The sequence below is a fragment of the Sesamum indicum genome, linkage group LG8, assembly GCF_026168435.1.
Source record: "Sesamum indicum cultivar Baizhima isolate 11 linkage group LG8, ASM2616843v1, whole genome shotgun sequence".
Taxonomy (NCBI): Eukaryota; Viridiplantae; Streptophyta; class Magnoliopsida; order Lamiales; family Pedaliaceae; genus Sesamum; species Sesamum indicum.
In genome coordinates, this window is record NC_142664.1 from 907018 (window position 1) to 928046 (window position 21029).

At 35.1% G+C, this 21029-nt stretch overlaps 4 protein-coding genes across 4 annotated transcripts; 2 read left to right on the forward strand and 2 right to left on the reverse strand.

Annotated features, from left to right (window-relative positions):
* The first annotated feature begins 4097 nt into the window (after positions 1 to 4097).
* On the forward strand, positions 4098 to 5337 carry LOC105167352 (uncharacterized). Its single transcript, XM_011087033.3, has one exon. It carries the CDS (start codon positions 4355 to 4357, stop codon positions 5093 to 5095), a length of 741 nt encoding a protein of 246 aa, XP_011085335.1. The 5' UTR covers positions 4098 to 4354; the 3' UTR covers positions 5096 to 5337.
* A 3665-nt stretch (positions 5338 to 9002) lies between these two features.
* Positions 9003 to 14411, reverse strand: LOC105167351 (uncharacterized). Its single transcript, XM_088883064.1, has 2 exons — positions 13548 to 14411; positions 9003 to 9344 (listed from the first exon to the last, which is right to left on the reverse strand). Exons 1-2 carry the CDS (start codon positions 13839 to 13841, stop codon positions 9216 to 9218), a joined length of 423 nt encoding a protein of 140 aa, XP_088739190.1. The 5' UTR covers positions 13842 to 14411; the 3' UTR covers positions 9003 to 9215.
* Positions 14412 to 17806: 3395 nt separating this feature from the next.
* On the reverse strand, positions 17807 to 19338 carry LOC110011528 (F-box/kelch-repeat protein At1g22040-like). Its single transcript, XM_020691711.2, has one exon. It carries the CDS (start codon positions 19184 to 19186, stop codon positions 18092 to 18094), a length of 1095 nt encoding a protein of 364 aa, XP_020547370.2. The 5' UTR covers positions 19187 to 19338; the 3' UTR covers positions 17807 to 18091.
* On the forward strand, positions 19338 to 20228 carry LOC110012412 (uncharacterized). Its single transcript, XM_088883266.1, has one exon. The coding sequence runs from the start codon at positions 19648 to 19650 to the stop codon at positions 20095 to 20097; it is 450 nt and encodes a 149-aa protein (XP_088739392.1). The 5' UTR covers positions 19338 to 19647; the 3' UTR covers positions 20098 to 20228.
* Positions 20229 to 21029: the final 801 nt, after the last annotated feature.

Consider the following 21029-nt stretch of genomic DNA (forward strand, 5'->3'; position numbering starts at 1 on the left):
TAGTCTTATTTCAAAATTTTGTATCGCCCTTTCTACATTGTTTGTAACGGCTAACATTATAAGATATGTTGGGCGTCCCTAATTTAAAAAGAAAAACAATCACAAAAATTGTTACAAGTTGTAATGACTTTTGTAATAAGTCCATATCTTCATGGCCTTTTAAACGGATTTGGCTACTATAACTTCATGAAATTAATATTATCTCCACCATGACTTTGGCATAGCTTATCCGTTACAAATTTGTGTCAAAAATCGTGTGTATTACAATAGTCATATGACCGTTATAAAACGATCATTACAAATCCCGTATTTTTTGTTAGCGATAGTGCTTTGGCCTTAGATTACAGTATGAGCACCAAAGCACTCCATCCACAAAGGTGCATCCCTACGCACACGAATACAAACGCCCTAAACATTAGGATAAATCATTTCAATTTTTCTGTTCAAGTTTCAAGAGTATTGTTCTCATTTTTTATAATATAGTGTTTCGTACTGATTGATGTTCACTTATTTGGTGTAATGATCGGATGTGTAATGAAAATCAAGAATGACATAGTCCATTCTACTAGCGTTTAAACTTTCGCTTATTTGTTTGGTCTACCATTTTGTGGTGTCAGATTATATAATTGGTATGGTGCAGATGAGGAAGAAGGCAAAGGTTATAATGTGCTCGTTGGCCGACCATCGTGTGTTTATTTTTTGTGGTGTTCTATATGGGCCTAAATACATAGCTTGTTGAAGATTGTTGCTTTGGTAAAATGTAGATATGGTGATATCTAAAGCACAATTTTCTTGAACATATGTTTTAAAAAAAATAATTTGTATTTTTCGTGCATTGGAGTTCAATTGCGTGATGCAAAGAGAGAATGTCATATTCGTTCACAATCTACAATGCATGAAGTCACTCATAAGGGTACTATTCCCTAATGGAATAATTGGAGCAAAAAACAAGCAACAAGATTTGTGTATTATTAATCGGGTCAGGTTGCTAGACTGACCCGCCCCATACAACCCACAATTGAGAGCCGAAAATATTAACCATGGATCTTCCAGTAGGTATTCTCTGAGATACCACCGCATGGACCTATTGTGTACGGATGTTTGGATCTATAAATACTGTTGTCTAAAATCATTTATGGTACTTTGCATTCATTGCATATTTGACCACATTAAACCTTCTAGATTGCTTTAGACCTCACGTTATATGGACTTAAGCATCGAAAGTTCTTGGTTGGGGACTTCATAGCTAGCCTAAAGATCTTCTTTGTTCTCACGATCCACATCTCTAGATGGTTTAGGATCCAATAGATCTTGTCTTTGAGAAGCATCATGCTCGACCCGACCTCACTTGAACGACCTTGATTAGTTTGGCGCGATATGTGGGAAAGATCTTGAGAACTGGTTGAACAATATGGAGGGAGCATCTAAAAGAGAGCATCAGTATGAGAAGGAGACACCTATGCAAGAGGAGGATCAAATTCTACATCTGACCCGAGTAGACATTCAATGTATGATCGAGGAAGCAAGCAAGGAAACTATTGTAGAATACAAAAGGAGAACAATCACCCCAGCTCTAGAAGATAACATGAAAAGACAGTTATTCAAAAGAAAGGAGGTAGAAGCTAAGTAGGATAGAGTCACACTGGAAGGACCTGAGAAAGGTCAAAAAGAGAACAACGTCTAATGAAGTAACTAGCTGAAGGCGGTACCAAGGCAGCCGGGCATTTCCAATGCAGAGGTCGACAATGTCAGTTGGCAGATCAAAAAGCTAGTTCAACAAATAGAAGAGTTCAAGAAATGAGAGAGATTGTTGCCCATGACAGAAATTCACCATTTTCTAATAAAATTCTGAAGAAGGTTGTGGATCCTAGCTTCAGATTTCCAGATTTGCCCAAGTATGATGGAACCAAAGATCCTCAAAAACATGTGACTGCATTCGAATTGGTTATGAATCTATATAGACAGACAGACTCGATCAAAGCTAAGTTGTTTGTCACTACGTTAAACGGAGAAGCTCAAGAATGATTTACAAATTTTCCAAGCGAGTAAATAGAATGAGAAATTGGTTCAAATATTTTCATTTCACTTTGCTAGTAAGAAAAAACTGAAGAGGTCAGTTACATACCTGTTCGCCGTCAGATAGAGGGATGATGGGCCATTCAAAAGTTTTATGGGGCCGTTCAATAATGAAATGTTAGAGGTACAGGATCTTAGAATTGATATGATGGTCAGTTTATTAATTAATGGCCTTAAAAATGGACCATTTGCTTATGCATTAGCTAGAGATCCACCTGAAGGAGTTGAACAATTGATGGGATTGGCACAAAAATATACCGGCAGCCTTAAACTCAGGGTTGCTCATGTTTGGCACTTAGCTTTTTGGCCACAAAAACCCTTATCACACAAACCACAAAGGTTCTCTTACACTTAGGATTCACTAAGAACCTTTTTCAATCGGACAGAAATCAAGAAGAAAAGGGAGAGTATTTTCTTTCACTTTTTCTTAGCCACAACCAGAAAACCACCCATAGATTTATAGTCTCCAGTTGATAGAGAAAGGCTATAAGAGGCGGTGATTAAGAGTCCCAAAGGCATGGGAAATAGAGAAATATAGATTTAGGAAGAAGAACCAGAGGGAGGCGGAAGAATAGAGAAGAGAAAGAGGCAGACTCAAAAAATCAAGTGGTGTAGGGTAAGGGTTTATTCTCAGCAGCTGGGTCAACAGGGCGGGTCGGGTCAAGGGCCAAGGAAGATGGGTTGGAGCCAACCAAGTGGGCCAAAGGGAGGCTGGGCTTGGGCTTACCAATTTGGTCCTGGACCACAATAATTTCCAACAGGCCGTTACAACGACAACACGGTCGTTCTAAAAACCATAGTAATCCAGTGGTAAAAATGTTGTACCAATGTTTGTAACGGCTGCGAATTATATATTTGGAACGACCTTTTAATCAGATTTTGGAACGGTTTTTCACAATAATATAAGTCGTTCCAAATTGTAACAGTGAAGTTTTTGTAACGGCTTTACAAATACCATTGTGTAGGAACGGCCTTTCCTTAACTATTTTGCCAATCCAAACATACAAAATTCTTTAGACAAAAAACATGACTTCAGCAATTGTTTTCATTCTAAAGTTGCTAGAACATGGTAGTTTCAAGAAAATCGTTACGAATCTTGTTTTGGTTTTTTAGTGATTATTCTTCATTAGATGTCCAAATCTTCAATTGTTCAAATCATCAGCATCATAGCCTAATAATTAAGTCATTAATTTTTATTGAAGTGTTATGGGCTTGAGTTTCGATGTATTATAAATTGGAATGGTCCATTTGATTCAATAAATGCTAGTCTTAATGTGTAATGTGTGAGGTTTTATTAGACTTAATTAGTAGCGGTTGGTGGGGTTATGTATTGGATAATTTTTCAACGAGTTTTGAGAAAGAAAATATTATTAGCAACACAGGTTTTGCGAATAAAAAAATATATAATCTTTTTATACTTTATTTTTTATTTTTGGTAATACATATCTAAATATTTTATATTAATATTGATTTTGTTTTTGTATTCAAAACAATTTTATTAAAAGTTATTATAGCAATATAAAAAAATATCCTTTTCCAATTTATTGGGAATAACTAAATTATGGGTAAGTGGGGCAGTGCCTAATCCCATATTTATGGGAATGGTCATTTCTAAACTATACGGACATGTGTTTGGAATGCCTTTAGATCTATTTCTAACTTATTTTCTCGCTCCAATCATATCTTTATTAAACAATTTTTATCGCGTCAACAGAAAAAGTCGAAAACTCAAATCAATCACATAACAGAACAGATGTGATATAATTATTATATAATTAGTCATTTTTCTTAAATAGTACATTAATTATATATGTTTGTCGTATAATAAATTCAAATTTAACAAGACCAACATCAATCATCATTTTTGTACATTTACCAAAGATTGAATCACATACTTAAAAAAAGAAATCCATCTTAATTAAACTTAATTTTCGATGAGATGAGTTAAAATCAGGAGCAATGAGTGGGGTTTCAATGTTATAAAGAAGGGGTTTGTGGTGATTGGGGAAAGGTGGGGTATAAGAGAACATGCAAAACTTAGCAAAAGGCTAAGTGAAAAACGAAGCAGAGCACGCGGGAATGCCACTAGTCCCATCGCACTTTTTAGGAACACAACACTCTGTTTTACATCACCATTGCCTCCTCCTGCCCCCTGTATCTCACCACTCATTCTCCATCGTCACTCCTCATCCCTTCAAATCCCTTTCTCATCTCCCCCCAGATGCTACTTTAGTTGCTTTTTCTGCTAATTATTTACGATTTTCGGAGAAAACGCGAAATGGGCTGCTGTCTCAGCACCGGAGATCGTCATCCAGAGGCGGAGAACCGGCGTTCCTGTGGAGGAGCGCGACCCAGATCGCCGCCTGCTGCGCCCGAAGAAGAAGCTGTGAAAGAAGTGTTGTTGGAGACAACCGTTGCGCCGAAGGTTGATGAGAGGATCAAGGGAACGCCGCTTGGAGATCGGGGGTTGAAGGTGGAAGCGGGGCCGAAGGCTGTGATTCATGGGAATCCCGATCCACCAGGAAAAGCTGATGTGGAGATTGTTTGCGAGGTTTCTGAAGTTTCCGAAATGGGTAGTTATAGTGAGAGCTTCTCGAATGCGACGGCGCAGGAGAAGCGAGACGACGACGAGGACGGCGTGGTCAACCAGAGGCCTCCGCCGAGGAAGCGGCGAGTGCCCGCCGGAGGGAGGGGGAGGGCGGAGAGGGTCGTCGCTAGAAGGGCTGCGGCACCTTCCCCGGAGAAGAGGGGTCAGGTCACCCCGTTAAGGCCAGCTCGCGGAAGGGCAATGGCGGGGCAGCCGCGGAATGTGGCGGAGGAAAACGGGCGGCGTCGGGACCCCGGTGAGGGTTCCGGCAGGAAGTCGCCGGTGAGACGGGTCGAGGAGGGTGGGCGCCGGAATGTGGGTGATGAGAAGAGTGCGGCTACGCCGGAACCTCCTAACGACGTCGTAGCAGCGGAGGAAGCCGAGTCGCTTGAGAACCCTGTTGTTTCTTTAGAGTGCTTCATTTTCTTGTGAGGGTTCATCATCTCCAATTCAATGTTTCGAAACGATGTCGTTCATGTACTTTTCTGAACACCCCTAATGATTTTTTCTTTGTTGTAAATTCTCACTCAGCATATTAGGAAAAAGTGGACTTATGAAGAAATCTTGTATTATGTAATTACCATTTTAACAACTTTTAATTGTTAAAATGGTCTTGTAATTCAAGTTTATCCAAATGGCAAAATTTTATTCAAATTAATTTTGATTTATTCGTACCAATCACAGAACAAGTGTAATATATTTCTCATATAAATGGTCATTTTTTTGAATTATGCCTTAATCACATGACAAATATTTTATACTTATTATATAATTAGTTTATGTTCGACCAAACTTACTACGGATTAGAATTTTCCCACTAAGTATCTTTCAATTATAAAAATAGAGCACCACCTTGCAAAAAATTATATTTTTCCAAATCGTCCATGAATAAGCAATTAAGATGTAAAAGTTAAGAGTATTTCGAAATAATAATTATAAGTAGAAAAAAGTTTATGGAGAAATATTTGGTAAAAAAATTGGTGTATTATTAATTTTAGTTTAATTTTTAAGAGAAATATAAATTGAAGTTGTATTTCTAAACACCTTTATTTAACTTAATTTAATTTATAATTTTAAAAAGTACTTAATTTAAGTTTTTGCAATCACCCAATACAAGATAGTTGTTAGTAGGATTCTCTTTATCAATGTAAGATTATACTGATTGGTAAATTGTAAGTACCCATATAAGTAACATATAATTCAAAAAATTATGTTCTAGCTGTAGTGGTGTTTGGAGTCACAATTATCAAAAAAAAAAAATATCATTAAACTAAGGAATAATTACACTTTTTTTTTCTAAGATTTAGTATAATTATACTTAAATTTTTTGTGGTTTGAAAAATTACATTGTACTTCTGAGGTTTGTTTCTATCTAACAAATAAGTCCCTCTGTCAAATTCACTGAATTTGCTGATAATTAACAAAAAATTGATATTTATCGTTGATTGATTTATAGCAGGTTAGCAAATTTTTTTCAACTAAACTACCCTCATAACGATGAATATATACCTCCCCACATGCATTAACATGCGAAAAAGTATAAGAGTAATTTGGTTATAAAAAAAATTATCTGACTTACAATAAATTGTAATAAGTCAATCATAGGTCAATATAGATTTTTCTTTTTTTTTTATTAATATTATCAAATTTAGTGAATTTTAACTAGTGGAGTGACTTACTTGTTAGATGAAAGTAAACCTCACGAGTGCTAAATGTAATTTCCCAAACCATAGAGGATCTACGCATAATTATACCAAACCTCATGAGAGGGAAGTGTGATTATCCCTTAAACAAATTATTACAAGGGATAATTACACTCCTCTTCTATGAGATTTGGTGTAATCACACATAGACCCCTATGGTTTGAGAAATTACATCTAGTACCCCTAAGGTTTGCTTCCGTCTAATAAATAAGTCTTTCTGTTAGTCAAAATTCACTGATTGCTAATATTAACAAAAAACAGAATGAGAAATTATATTTATCCTCGATTGACTGATTACTGGTTTATTGCAGGTCATATATTTTTTTTCGAACTAAACTACCCTTACAATGGTGAAGATTACATCTTCACATGTATTAATGCGTAAAGACGTATGAGAGTAATTTGGCTATAAAAAGATTTATTTGACATGTAATAAGTCAGTAATAAGTCAATCGGGGGTTAATATAGATTTTTTCTGATTTTTTTTTGTTAATATCAATAAATTTTGTGAATTTTGACTAATAAAGGGACTTATTTGTTAAGCAAAAATAAATCTCAAAGGTGTTAGATCTAATTTTTCAAATCATAAAAAATTTATGTATAGTTACATCATTTTAGGCATTTTAGGCCAATGCTTTGGGCCCCCTTTTTTCACACAAAAAGAAAAGTAAAAAGTGGAAATTTGACCGAAAGAAAATAAATCAATGTTTCTTCTTTAATAAGTGTATGCTTTAATGAAAGGATTTAAGTTCCTTGAGATTGGATATGTTTATTGAGATGTGTGTTTTGTGGGACAAAAGCATTGGAATTTACTTCTTCATGTCCCTCTTTGGTTTGCAATACCCAAATAATTAAAGGTTAAAAATTCAATTCAATAATAATTTGAGGTGAATTACTAATTTATTAAAAAATATGCAAATAACCCCTTGTGATATCGTAAATGAGCAAATTGTCTTCTTATGAAAAAACAAATAGCGATTTTACCTCACTATATTTTTTAAAATACAACAATTTACCTTCCTATAATTTTTAAATTGAATCAATTTACCTCCCGATATAAGGAGGTAAAATTGCTTCATTTTAAAAAGTATAGGGAGGTAAATTGCTACATTTTTTCATATAGGGATAATATGCTCATTTTTAATATCACAAGAGGATAAACTGCTATTCACCCCCAATTTATTTAGCATTAAATACACACCTAGAGGAAGATTAGAGCCTTAAATGGGGAAAAAATAAGGTGTTAGAAATAATAATTTGAATAATATTCTTCAACTTGGATACCACTCATCTGAATTTTATAAGGTGTTAGTAATATTGATTTTGTAGTTAATACATTTTTGAAGTATTTAAAAGAATATAATATGGAAGTTTATAAAGTATTAATAATGATAATTTCATATTTAATATAATTAAAAATAAAATAGTTTATTAAAGTTTTAAAAATAAATTAAAAGGTTTTTATTTTTTCAGAAGAACATTTAAGTTATTTTACTTTTAGATTTTATATTTCTTTTCAAATAATTTACCGAACCCTTCACAATATTTTATAAGATTTTAAATATTTTTTAAAATGTTAATGATGACTATTGTATAATTAATATGATTAAATTTAGGGTTAAGTATATTTAGACCCTCTCCAAAAATGTAAAATTATAATTTCTCCAAAACAAGTTTTGAAATTATACTTACGCCTTTTTCAAAAAATTATTGTTTACACCTGACTCCCTTTAGTTAAAATTTAGACAAATAATACTGAAATTAGCAAAAAAAGTTGCATCAATTTTTACTTTTACCCTTCATTTAACGCTGTCATGTAATATTTTTGTACTTACAAAGGAAAAAATATAATGATGTTAGTATCACTCCATATGTATATTATTTTATCTCTTTATAAGTACAAAAATATACATAAAAATGTTGAGTGGTAAAATTAAAAATTTTTGTAATTTTTCTTACTTAATTATGTTAGAATTTTCTATTCAAACCCTAACGGAAGGGGATCAGACGTAAATCGAGAATTTTTGGAGGGGGTCTAAGTATAATTCCAAAACTTCTTTTGCGGAAATGTAATTTAGCATTTTCAGAGAGAAATTAAGTGTAATTAACCCTTAAATTTAAAATAAAATATTAAAATCTTAAAAATAAGAGGGTGTTTGGCTGAGCACTATAAAATTCTCTAGTAAACTTTTATTAAGAAGCTTATAAGGTTTGAAAATGAGATATTTATAGTCTTATTAGCCCTTTAAAAAAACTTAAGCTAAACCTACATTTTCAATAAAATGTTTTAAACTCTTTAATCTTTACATTTAATAAACAAGAACACCTTTGTAACTTTGTTAGCATTTCACTTTTATTTTCCGAATAATTGATCTGCCCTCCCCCGATAACAAAAATATCTATTTACATGATTTTAAATTGTAATAATTTAATGGTTTTTTATGTCGCTTTTACAATATAAAAAGTTTATTATGCTAAACGCTCTAATATTTTATAAATTCTGCCATCTTATTTTTCAAATATTTTAAAAACTTATTTTTGAAATACAATTTAACATCGTTAAGCTTTTAAATCATTTTATAAGATGAAGAATCTTACAAACTTCTTTTCTTAAAGTTACCAAATGGTCTACAATATTTTATAAAAGTTCAAACATTTTATAAACTTGAGACATTTATATGTACAATAAGCAAAAATGTCCACAAACTCACCATAGTCTTAGATCTAACCAAAATTCCCTCAAAATCACAAAATCCCCCAAGTCTTTTTGTTCTTTTCTTCCTTCCCATTTTCTTCTTCTCCATAATCAATGAGTTGGGCAAGCTGAGGCTGGACCAGCTTGAAACATGTTAAAATGATGAAGCATTAGGTGGAGAGCCGGAGTCCGGCGGGCACGGCGCTGGCGCCGGATGTGCAAGTAAAGTAGGAACGCTTTCTCCTGGCATTAGCACCGAGACTCCTCTGGGATAAACGGTCATCTGCAGAGCCCAAACAAGTATAAGTTATAGGGTGTTAATAAAATGTTTTAAAAAAACTTATAAGCTCATTCAAACAGCTGAAATTTTGTAACCAGAACCAATAGTATGAAAATCTCAGCCAAAGTATCAAGATAAACCAATGAATGATAAACTCGCACTCACACTAGAATTCATGATACCATCGTGTTTAAGAGTTTCTTAAGAAGTCGAGGCAATCCTTTCACATTCTTTATGCATTTTGAACTTAAAATGAACTAAAAGTTTTATGCGCAAACACAAAGCCGAAAGGACCTAGCGGTCTGGATCTTCTATGCTACCTGGTGTTGCATCTCGTATTATGCTTCACATATACATGCCTCTACAGAAAAAATTTCCTTTAAGTATACAGATGAAGGGAATCTTATAAGCGTACAAATAAATTGTGATATAAAATGCAATATCAATTTGCAATTCACGATTGCCTTTTACAAGCTAGAAGGGTCATCACGGCTAAAACGTAACCAATGCACGTAGATAGCCGAGATACATAACAAGAATGCCCATTTTTGCAGAATTGAAGAAATTTGCAAGACTGTGCAATCTAATAAACCTCCAAACATACTTAAGGTGCTTATAGGCTACATGACTAACTTTTTTTAGCAAGGGTCCCTAAGAACTTGATACTTGATCTATCATTAACAAATCATGCAACATGAAAGATACACTCAAGGGGTATTTTCAATACAAATTAAGTGGTTCTTTTTATTGAAAATAAGTTGAAAAGAGTATTTTTTTTAATTTACAACTTATTCTAAGTTTTGAAACTGTATAAATTAAGCTCGGCTAAATCAACAGCTATAAACTTCTTCCCATAAACTTTTATGGCATGGTAAAAATGTACGTATCAAACTTTTTCTCCAAATACTCTAACTTCAATATTTTTATATATTTCACTTTTGTTTTGAAACACTCGCAATTTATTAGCACAACAAAAATAGAAATTATTGCAAAAACTCTATAAAAATGTCTGGAAGTCTTTCTTCACTTTTCACTTGCCGCTATTCCAAAGGATGGTTGCCGGTGCTAAATTTAGTTTCCATACTTTAAGTTATGAGGATAGAGCGGGAAGACCGAACGAGATCAGAGTACATGAAAAATTCTAACCTGAATCAAGGTTGATTGAACCAAACCAATTATAAAACAAGTGTGATACATTTGTTATGTGATTGTCACTTTTCCTTAATTGTACACCAATCATGCGATAAGTATAATTACACTTGTCATATGATTGATTCAGATTCAAACGTAAAATCAAGTTGGAACTAAAATTTCCCAAAGGGTTAAAAAAGTTCATCTCATACTATTTGATCTTTCCAAGATGAAAAATTTCCGGCGTTGATTTTGGTTTTTGATTACCCAAAGTCTCGAAACCGATGGGGAAATAAGATTAAAGAAGTAGGAATATGATTGTTTAAGCTAAGAAGTTTTGGACAATATCACATGCTTGTGACAAATAAGGGTCCCATTACCACAAAACAGAACCATGAAAAGCATATATTATCTGTACTGATGTCTCATGCTGGTTTCACAAAGCATTTTAAAAATAGTACTATAGCCAAGACCAGTAAAGCTAATGGGATTCGTGCTGATAGAGATCAAACAAGAAATAAATACGATTAATTAGAGTTAACTCTTTGTGAGATTTGTTGTAATTATATTTAGATTTTTAATATTTTGATAAATTATATCTAGCACCTTTAAAGTTGGCTTTTGTTTAGCAAATAAGTATCTCCATTAGTCAAAATTCACCGAATTTGCTGATATTAACAAAAAAATTAAAAAGAATCTATATTTAGTCCCAATTAATTTGTTATTGACTTATTGCAGGTCAAATATATCTTTTTATGACCAAATTATCTTCATACGTTTTCATGCGCTAATGCATGTCGTGAGGTATATTTTCACTGTTCAAGGGTAATTTAGTACGAAAAAAGTTATTCAATTTTTTCGTTAATATCAGCAAATTTAGTAAGTTTTGAATAATACAGAGGACTTATTTGTTAGACGAAAGCAGACCTTATAGATGCTAAATTTAATTTCCAAACTACAAGGAGTTTACATGTAATTACACCAAAACTTTAGACGAATAGAGTGTAATTATCCCAAATAAATAAATAAAAACAAAAGCTTTCCTGCAAGATTGACTGGTAATGCTGCACATGTTATTGCATAAATAAATCTTGCATGGATAAATCAAATATGCTCGTACTCCTGGGGATGATGCTCTTCGTTTGAACTCATTAAGGTAAAAGAGACATTCCTAAGAAAATACAGACACATTGTGCTCCCATAATATTGCTCGGCTGGCTGCCGATGCTATGTGATCGGTATTTTTTTGTACTAATATCTGATTATGTTAAGGTTGAATCAAACTGCAGTATGAATTCTGCTTTATGATATATAAAAAACAATTTACCTCCTTATGATACGTGAAATAAGTAAATACCTTCATGTAAAAAAAAAAAAAATCAACAAATTATTCCCCTGCTTTTAAAAAAATGAAACAAATTACTCCCTATCAATAGTTTAAATAGACGGGTAACTAATTTGTTCCATTTTTCAAAATTTAGTAAATATATATAATTATTTATCTTATTTTTTATAAGATTTTTTTTTTTACTCATTTATCATATCATAGGGCTAACTTATGACATAAACGGCATATCTTGGAATTCTACACATACAATCTCAACTTTGCCTGGAAGAATATATATATATATATATATATATATATACACTAGAGCATGCATGATAATTAAGCTCAATTTGTATGTCGACTCTACATGAAATGCTGTAACGAAGTCCAAAATTTTCAACACAATCACGTTCTTGCACAGGAAGAAACCATCATTTGCAATCATTAGCGTTTACGAAAAAAGGAAAAGCGGAGAGATGATCTGAATTTCTTCAAGGTGGGGTGTAATGTGGTGCGCGTGATGATTAACTTAAAAAGTTTCGATGACAAAATGAAAAAACAACCACCGTGAAAAACCTCAATTTTTTTGAAACATCAACGTATAAAGTTTGATGTAACATAATTCGCACATCGTGGGACAAACCAACATGAGGAGTCCAATGGAAGGGCCAAACAGACGGCTTTGTAGTAATGCAATAAAAAGGGCCCCGAGAGTAACCTCCTTGTCTAATATCAGTTCAAGCGTTGGACGACAAAATTGCGTTGCGTAAAGGTGAAAGGTCTGTCCAACTTTGGTTTTGATTCATTAAAGTATATAATGAGTCAAGAAGTAGGCAATAGAATTCGAAGTTCCAACCTCTCATAGTATTTGCTCGGTTTGATAAATAAGTCTCTTTGTTAGTTAAAATTCACTCAATTTATTGATGTTAATAAAAAAAGTGAATGAAAATTTATATTTGCCCCGATTAACTTATTACTGACTTCATTGCAGATCCAACAATTATTTTCAACTAAACTACCCTCATAATGGTGAAGATATACCTTCTCACACGCATTAACGTGTGAAGACGTATAAAGGTAATTTGGTTATAAAAAAAATTATTTGACCTGCAATAAATTAAAAAAAAGTCAATCGGGGGTGAATATAAATTTTTATCCGATTTTTTTGGTTAGTGACAGTAAAATCAGTGAATTTTGACTAATGAAAAAACTTGTTTGTTAGACAAAAAAAAATCAAGAGCGTCAAATCTAATATTTCAAATCACAAAAAATTTACATATAATTAAGTCAAACCTTAAGGGAATAGAGCGTAATTATCCCTTCATTCTAAGAAAAAGGTAATGACATTCACACTAAAAACATAGCTAATTTCTCCACTCACTGCACAAACATGGAAAACCAGAAACCGTTTCTTTTTCTTCTTCTTGGGAGGGGAAAGAGGTATGGATGATAAAAGCCTAAGAGTGCTCTTACATTCCTTTATGGAAATGGAATCGATTATGGCAGAGCCATTTTCATCCTTCCACATTGAGCACAACATTTAAGCATAATAAGTTAGTACCACGTAAAGTCATCCTCGTACCATAAACTAACAGACACTGATGAACATATTTATGGTTTTAGTATTGTTAATAAAGACATAATTGCTCGTAAAATTCTATGTAAAGAACTGTTCATGTTACTCGATTTATACTATTTCAAGAATGTTTTCATGAGGGTGGGTTGGGGGTGGGGGTGGGGGGGTGTACCTTGGGAGAAGGGTCGTCTAGTTTTCTCATGTTTGCGTCACCGCCAGCTGGAATACGGCCGCCACCACCGGCGGCATCCGGGGATCTTGGCCGGAGAAACCTCTCGAAAATGGCCATGACAAGGAACATAGAGATGAGGATAGCGGTGGCCACGAACCCAAACGACACGGCATTCACGGAGTTGTCAAAGCTCCCCCAGTGATCCTCTCTGCCCACACCACTCACCGCCGGCGGGGCCACCCTTGGCGCCGATGCCGACACAGCAAGCACGCTAATACCAGCACCTCTTCCCATTGAACAAAATTCGCCCAGAAATCTCAATTTCAGCTCTCTTCTTTTTCATCACCAATCAAGAACACTGAACAAATCACAGAAACAAGAATGCCACCTCCAAGCTCCGACTTTTCATCATGGGCTTATGGGTTTTGAACCGATTCGATGATGAAAATATGGGCATTCGGGCGTGGGCAGTTTTTTGTAGTAACTAAAAGACAAGAAACAGAAAAAGGCCCAGCTCTGACCTGGTCGATGGGATTCTGGTATTTGCGTTGGTGAACGGAAAGAATTAACATGTAGTACATAAATGTGTTAACATTTCAACGACAGAGAGGAAAATCGAGGATATGGGTGGGGAGCTTCAAGTTTCAAGGCTTTCTCATGCTACTAATCTCTTACTAATTTAACAAAAAGCAGTTGTTTCCAAAAGTTTTCAATCTTCTCTTCACTCTTCACGGAGTCCAAAGATTGATTGAGAGAGAGAGAGAGAGGGTTTTGAGCTCGGGATGTAGTTCTATTAACTGTCTTTAAGAAGACGGGAACTTGGCCAATAAGTTATAGCTCAATTTGTTTATTTGAGATTCCAGATGTTCGGAAGGTTGTCAATTCAAACTCTGCTATATATTTGAATCAAAGGTGTCAATATGTGGGTATGACTCCATATGAATCTATAAATTTAAATTCAAATCTCGATCTAAATTCAATGAATATTATTAGATTTAAACATAGACTCAAACCCATTAAAAAATTATAAATTGACTTTGGGTTGAGTTTCTACCCATCAATACTCATAGGTCTATATACTCAATTTGAACCAAAAATTATATTTATTTTTCGCTATTTAATTGGATTATCATTTGTTAATCGATCTAACTTCAAGCGAACAATCTAAAAAATTTAAAATATCATAACATTATTTAACTTTCTAATATTTTCACACGATTTTTTTGTAAACAGTATAACAAATGATGCATTATTTAAAATATTATAAAAAAAAGAGCTGTTTATAAATTGGTCTTATAATTATGAATTTATTGATTAAATATAGATAAAAATAGAAAATAAAAAAATAAATTTAATTTATTTAGTATAATTTGTAAAAAATAATAATTTGGAAAAAAAAAGTAACAAATTGGGTCTAGATATAATCAAACCCAAAAATTGGATTTGATCGGGTCTAGAGACCCATGAGTCTTTAATGGGGTTCAATGAATTTAGTAGGATTTGGGTCTAAGTTAATTTTTTGGGTTTTTTTTGTTAAGTTTAGGCCTGGGACCCATTAAAGGTTTATTTTCATGTAGCAATTCAAGATTCGACTTAATCATCCGTTGTTTCAAGGTTTATTTTCATGTAGCAATTCAAGGAATATATAATCTTCTCTCTTATCATGGAATTAAATGAATACTTTTGCTCTAACAAAAGACACACAAAAAGGTTGAGTAGCTCATCATCGTTTCTCATTTGTTTGCATTCCTTTTAGGTATATATGTGGAGATATTTGAATGAATTTTCGTTTTCGCCTAATGCGGTCTCAGAGAATTTTGCCAAGAGTTTGGTGAAATGACAAAAATATTGACATGACATGTGAAGATAATGAGAGTTTGGTTTTCAATTTTTTAAAATGGGCTTATTGCAATTTTTGTCCTCTAATTTTGAAGGCTGTTGTATTTTTTAAATATTTGTGATTTTGGTAATTCAGTCCAATTTATAATAATTTTGCTCTTTTAATAAAAAATGATCATAGTCCACTACGTGCTGTAAGTTAGGTCCAACATGCTGTTATCAATAATCGAGACGAGAGAAGCGGAAGTTCCAAGTATCTCATTGGTAACTGCCCTTCCTGGAATCCCAGCATCGCCAACAACTCTTCTCGAATTGCGTGTGCCGATCGAGAGATAATAAGGTGACTCTTATGTGCATTAAGCCGTAGACCGGACCAAGATGCAAGCATATCTAGGCCCTACTTGAAGACCCCTATAGAATTCATATTAGCTTTACAAAATAGTAGCAGATCATCTGCAAAATCAAGCTGAAAAAGTCGAGCAGGAGCATATTTCCAATGATATGAAAAACGCCCATCCTGTTCAATCAACTGTAAGAATAAAAGATTTAACACCTCCATTACAAGAACAAATACGTAAGGCGACATGGGTTCAGCTTGCCTCAACCCTCGTGAACTCGCAAAAAATCCATGGGGTTTTCCATTCAGACCCATCGAGAACGAGGGTGTTATTACACACACTTCTATCCACCGAATAAATTGTGTTGGAAATTCAAACATGTGCAAAACTGCTAGTAGAAAGTCTCATTCCACTGTGTCATAGGCTTTCCGAATATCCACCTTAAGGGCACATCTAGGTGGGAGACGCACCCGAATTCCTTCAGGTAGTTCGTATGACTGGATCAATATTTTCCTCCATAGACTGTATATCTATGCAAATAATATTGGAGCTGCAACTTCTATTGCTACTCCACTCTGTAAGAAATAATTGCGAAACCAATAGATAAATTCATCTATTGCTAAAATACTCCTTGGTTTAAGACTGAAAAGAGTTTCTGCATACTCTCTAGCCTTTTCTGCTCTACTTTCTTGAAAGTATCCATCTCCAATAAAGTGTATATTAATAAGTCTCTCTAACCGATCTGCTAAAGATACTAGCCTTGGTATCTTATGGGATATTATCCCATTCGATATTCTCACTACCCTCAAAGGTTAACTCCATTAGTTATGAAGTTTTCTTTGTCGAGTTCTAGGGTAGTTGCCCTTATTTTTATGGCTGCAAACCACTCATCTATCAGCTTCTCGATGTTTCGAAAGTCGATTACATCGAAGTTGAGTACGGCGCCGTGTAGATGTAAAGGCTAGAGCATGGTCCTTGCCCAAGGTGTATTTTCAGGCGCTCTCCTCAGCTTTCTTCCTAGATTTTCTCTCAGTCTGGTTCCCACAAATATTGATGTCATATCGGTGTGAAAATCTATACTTTTCCTCATTGGATTATCCTGTGGAGGATCATTGGAACTTGTACTTCCCTCCAACAGTGGGAGTGCTGGATTGATTTAGTTGGTTTGAACATTCAGTAAGTCCACAATCCCAAGTTGGAAAACTAATTTAGCCAATTCCTATAAGTATGATAGATCCCCCCTTGTAACTTCCATTATTTCATGGAGCTAATGACTTTTTGGATCATATCGTCTCTTGTCTTCGGCTTTGGAATCTCCATCGGGTTTCACTGATGATGTGTAGAGATACTGTTCCAAGAGCGTCTCTGATTTGCGCTTGTCTGGATCTGGATTTCTACCTTTGGTTTTCTTTTAGTGGAAAAAATAACTAAATGCAATATAAACAAATATTTTTCAAAAAACCTAAGTTCTGATACTGTTATAGGCGAGCATGATGCACCAAAATATTAAAATAGCAAAACAGGATTAAATTGCCCTTTTTAAAGTTTAGAGGGGTAAAATTATCCATATCGGAGGGCAATAACTGCCACATTTTTTAAAGTTATAGGGCAAAATTGCCAGGGTCAAACTTAGAGGCCTTAAAATGCTACCCCCTAAGTTACAGGTCAGTTTTTACAATTAATCCATATTTATTATATATATCATAATTATATACATGTGGTAATTATATCATGTATAAATTTATTTTTAACTTGATTTGAAAAATAAGTAAAACTAAAATAAAATGAGCCCATACTATAGGATTACAAAAATAAAAAAAACTTTGACAAAGCATGATTTTTGCATTTTGAGAAATCTCTTTATTTTTGTTCACAAAGTAATTTTTGTATAAGGGTAAAATGAATTTTTTCACCTTAAAAATTAAAGGTCATGGAGAGTGTTTAAAAATTTTAATACTTTAAGAATAATTGATATGCGGTGAATACTTATGTTTTACCATTTCTTTTTTTTTTTTTTTTATAATGTGAACGTTGAAAGAGGGAGAGAGAGGTGAGAAGAAATTCATTCCTATGAGAGGACACAAAAGTACTAGTTTCACTAATTAAAAGTACATGTCGAACATAAGATCAAGAAAAAGGCCGAAATGAGGAAAAGAGAAAAAGAAAAGAAAAGAATCACATATTGTTATAAGTAACATGAAACATAACGCTATTTTATCATTTTTATTTCGTCCTTTCCCATTTTGGGTTATTATAAGAAAACTAATTATGATCTACTTTTTTCTTATTTCTTTGACTTGTTGCCATGACGCATGTAATCTCCATAAGTTTTTCCCCTCAACTCCCTATAAGTCGGTTGTAGCCCAGTCAATGTTCTTGTTTGATGACAACGCAATGTCCACATAGCTCTTTCTCTCCTTCTTCCTCGAACGGCTCGCAGCTCTGCCATCCACCTCCATGAACCGCCGTGTCGAAAACGTGTACCTCTGACCTCAGCCGCGACCCTTCCCCTGGAATCCTGTATCCTACCAAGAAGTACAATTGGTTCCCAATGGGGGCCATGGTAAGGTATGAGGGCCACATCTTGACGGAGCAGCTGGAAACCTCCGCCCTGGAAGTCGGAGACAGGCAATCGAAATAAGATCCGTGCACCACATTCCATATGTTCTCCTTTTCATCATATGCCTCAATATGCCCCTTCCACCTCTTGAAGCAGTCCCCGGAGCTGAAAAGCTTCCCATTCACCGCCACGATTTGGTATGGGGGCACGTCGAGATCCCACATCCGGGCCATGAAATCCCACTTGTCACGCTGCACGTCGTAAACTTCAGCAGAACTCCGCGTCATGTGGAACGGGCCTGGAATTTCTCCCCCGTCAACGAACCCGCCAACGACGTGGATTTTCCCTTGCCATATAACACTCACGCACTTGTACCTCATTCTACTCATGTTGGCAAGAGATCTCCATTGGTCCAAAGCCGGGTCGTACACTTCGGTGGACGAAATGCCTTTAGCCCTACCCAATGTGCTTTGCCCCCCTGCAACATAGATTTTGTTGTTAAAAACAGTACAAGCAAAGTTGAACCTGGGGTGGGCCATTGGGGCGCATGTTTCCCAACTGTTTGTCCTGACGTTGTATCTATGCACGCAAGCGACTACACTTGGGTTGATTTCCGGGCCTGAACCGATGTTGGGTTCGGACGATTTACGGCATAGGCGGCCGCCAATTACGTAAATGTAGTGGCCTAAAGAGGCCATGGAAAAGTCCTTCAAGGCAAGATTTTCGCCGTGTCCTGGAATGGAAGTGGCTCGATGCCACGAGTTGGTGGACGGGGTGTAACAATCTATGAAGGTAGAGGTGTCTCCCGTGGTGGCATTCTTGGTACAAAACGGCGCGTAAATTTGATAATCATCGGTTGACGAAACCTTCCAGCCACAAGACATTCGGGAAAGAGAGCTCATTCGAGTGGTGGTGGTGGACCTGGTGGTGGCGGCAGTAGTGGTGGAGACGAGGAGGACGGGATGGTGGTACGATTATAGACTCCTTTCTGGTGTGGAGATCGGGGAAGTTCTTAGAATGGGTATAAGTGGATGTTATAGATGAGACGACGGACAGAACTAAGGTTGTCAGAAAAAGGTGGTTTTGTAGGTACTGAAAGATTAGAGAATATCAAGGGTTTTGTAGCTGAATCCTATGTTTTTCTTGTTCGTGATGTGAGGTTTATTAGTATTTTTTGATGATAACTGGGGAGAGAAAGGACAATATTGCTGGAAAAGTACAAGAAAATTGTCCTAGAGATTGGAATCATTCATTGTTGGTTGCAAATCCTCCTACAATTATCATGTGAGGTCGATAGATCTTTAAATATTAGTTCATAATTTCTGATGTGGAGATTGTTTGCGAGGTTTCTGAAGTTTCCGAAATGGGTAGTTATAGTGAGAGCTTCTCGAATGCGACGGCGCAGGAGAAGCGAGACGACGACGAGGACGGCGTGGTCAACCAGAGGCCTCCGCCGAGGAAGCGGCGAGTGCCCGGCGGAGGGAGGGGGAGGGCGGAGAGGGTCGTCGCTAGAAGGGCTGCGGCACCTTCCCCGGAGAAGAGGGGTCAGGTCGCCCCGTTAAGGCCAGCTCGCGGAAGGCCAATGGCGGGGCAGCCGCGGAATGTGGCGGAGGAAAACGGGCGGCGTCGGGACCCCGGTGAGGGTTCCGGCAGGAAGTCGCCGGTGAGACGGGTCGAGGAGGGTGGGCGCCGGAATGTGGGTGATGAGAAGAGTGCGGCTACGCCGGAACCTCCTAACGACGTCGTAGCAGCGGAGGAAGCCGAGTCGCTTGAGAACCCTGTTGTTTCTTTAGAGTGCTTCATTTTCTTGTGAGGGTTCATCATCTCCAATTCAATGTTTCCAAACGATGTCGTTCTATGTACTTTTCTGAACACCCCTAATGATTTTTTCTTTGTTGTAAATTCTCACTCAGCATATTAGGAAAAAGTGGACTTATGAAGAAATCTTGTACTATGTAATTACCATTTTAACAACTTTTAATTGTTAAAATGGTCTTGTAATTCAAGATTATCCAAATGGCAAAATTTTATTCAAATTAAGTTTGATTTATTCGTACCAATCACAGAACAAGTGTAATATGTTTCTCATATAAATGGTCATTTTTTTGAATTATGCCTTAATCACATGACAAATATTTTATACTTATCATATAATTAGTTTATGTTCGACTAAACTTACTACGGATTAGAATTTTCCCAGTAAGTATCTTTCAATTATAAAAATAGAGCACCACCTTGCCAAAAATTATATTTTTCCAAATCGTCCATGAATAAGCAATTAAGATGTAAAAGTTGAGAGTATTTCGAAGTAATAATTATAAGTAGAAAAAAGTTTATGGAGAAATATTTGGTAAAAAAATTGGTGTATTATTAATTTTAGTTTAATTTTTAAGAGAAATATAAATTGAAGTTGTATTTCTAAACACCTTTATTTAACTTAATTTAATTTATAATTTTAAAAAGTACTTAATTTAAGTTTTTGCAATCACCCAATACAAGATAGTTGTTAGTACGATTCTCTTTATCAATGTAAAGATTATACTGATTGGTAAATTGTAAGTACCCATATAAGTAACATATAATTCATAAAATAATGTTCTAGCTGTAGTGGTGTTTGGAGTCACAATTCTCAAAAAAAAAAAAAGTATCATTAAACAAAGGAATAATTACACTTCTTTTTTTTAAGATTTAGTATAATTATACTTAAATTTTTTGTGGTTTGAAAAATTACATTGTACTTATGAG

Excerpts from the sequence above, each read along its gene's own strand:
- LOC110011528 (XM_020691711.2), bottom strand. The coding sequence starts at position 19,186 with ATGAGCTCTCTTTCCCGAATGTCTTGTGGCTGGAAGGTTTCGTCAACC.
- LOC105167351 (XM_088883064.1), bottom strand. The coding sequence starts at position 13,841 with ATGGGAAGAGGTGCTGGTATTAGCGTGCTTGCTGTGTCGGCATCGGCG. Across the intron at positions 9,345-13,547 it reads TAGACGACCCTTCTCCCAAG|ATGACCGTTTATCCCAGAGG; the intron begins GTACACCCCCCC and ends TGGGCTCTGCAG.
- LOC105167352 (XM_011087033.3), top strand. The coding sequence starts at position 4,355 with ATGGGCTGCTGTCTCAGCACCGGAGATCGTCATCCAGAGGCGGAGAAC.
- LOC110012412 (XM_088883266.1), top strand. The coding sequence starts at position 19,648 with ATGGGTAGTTATAGTGAGAGCTTCTCGAATGCGACGGCGCAGGAGAAG.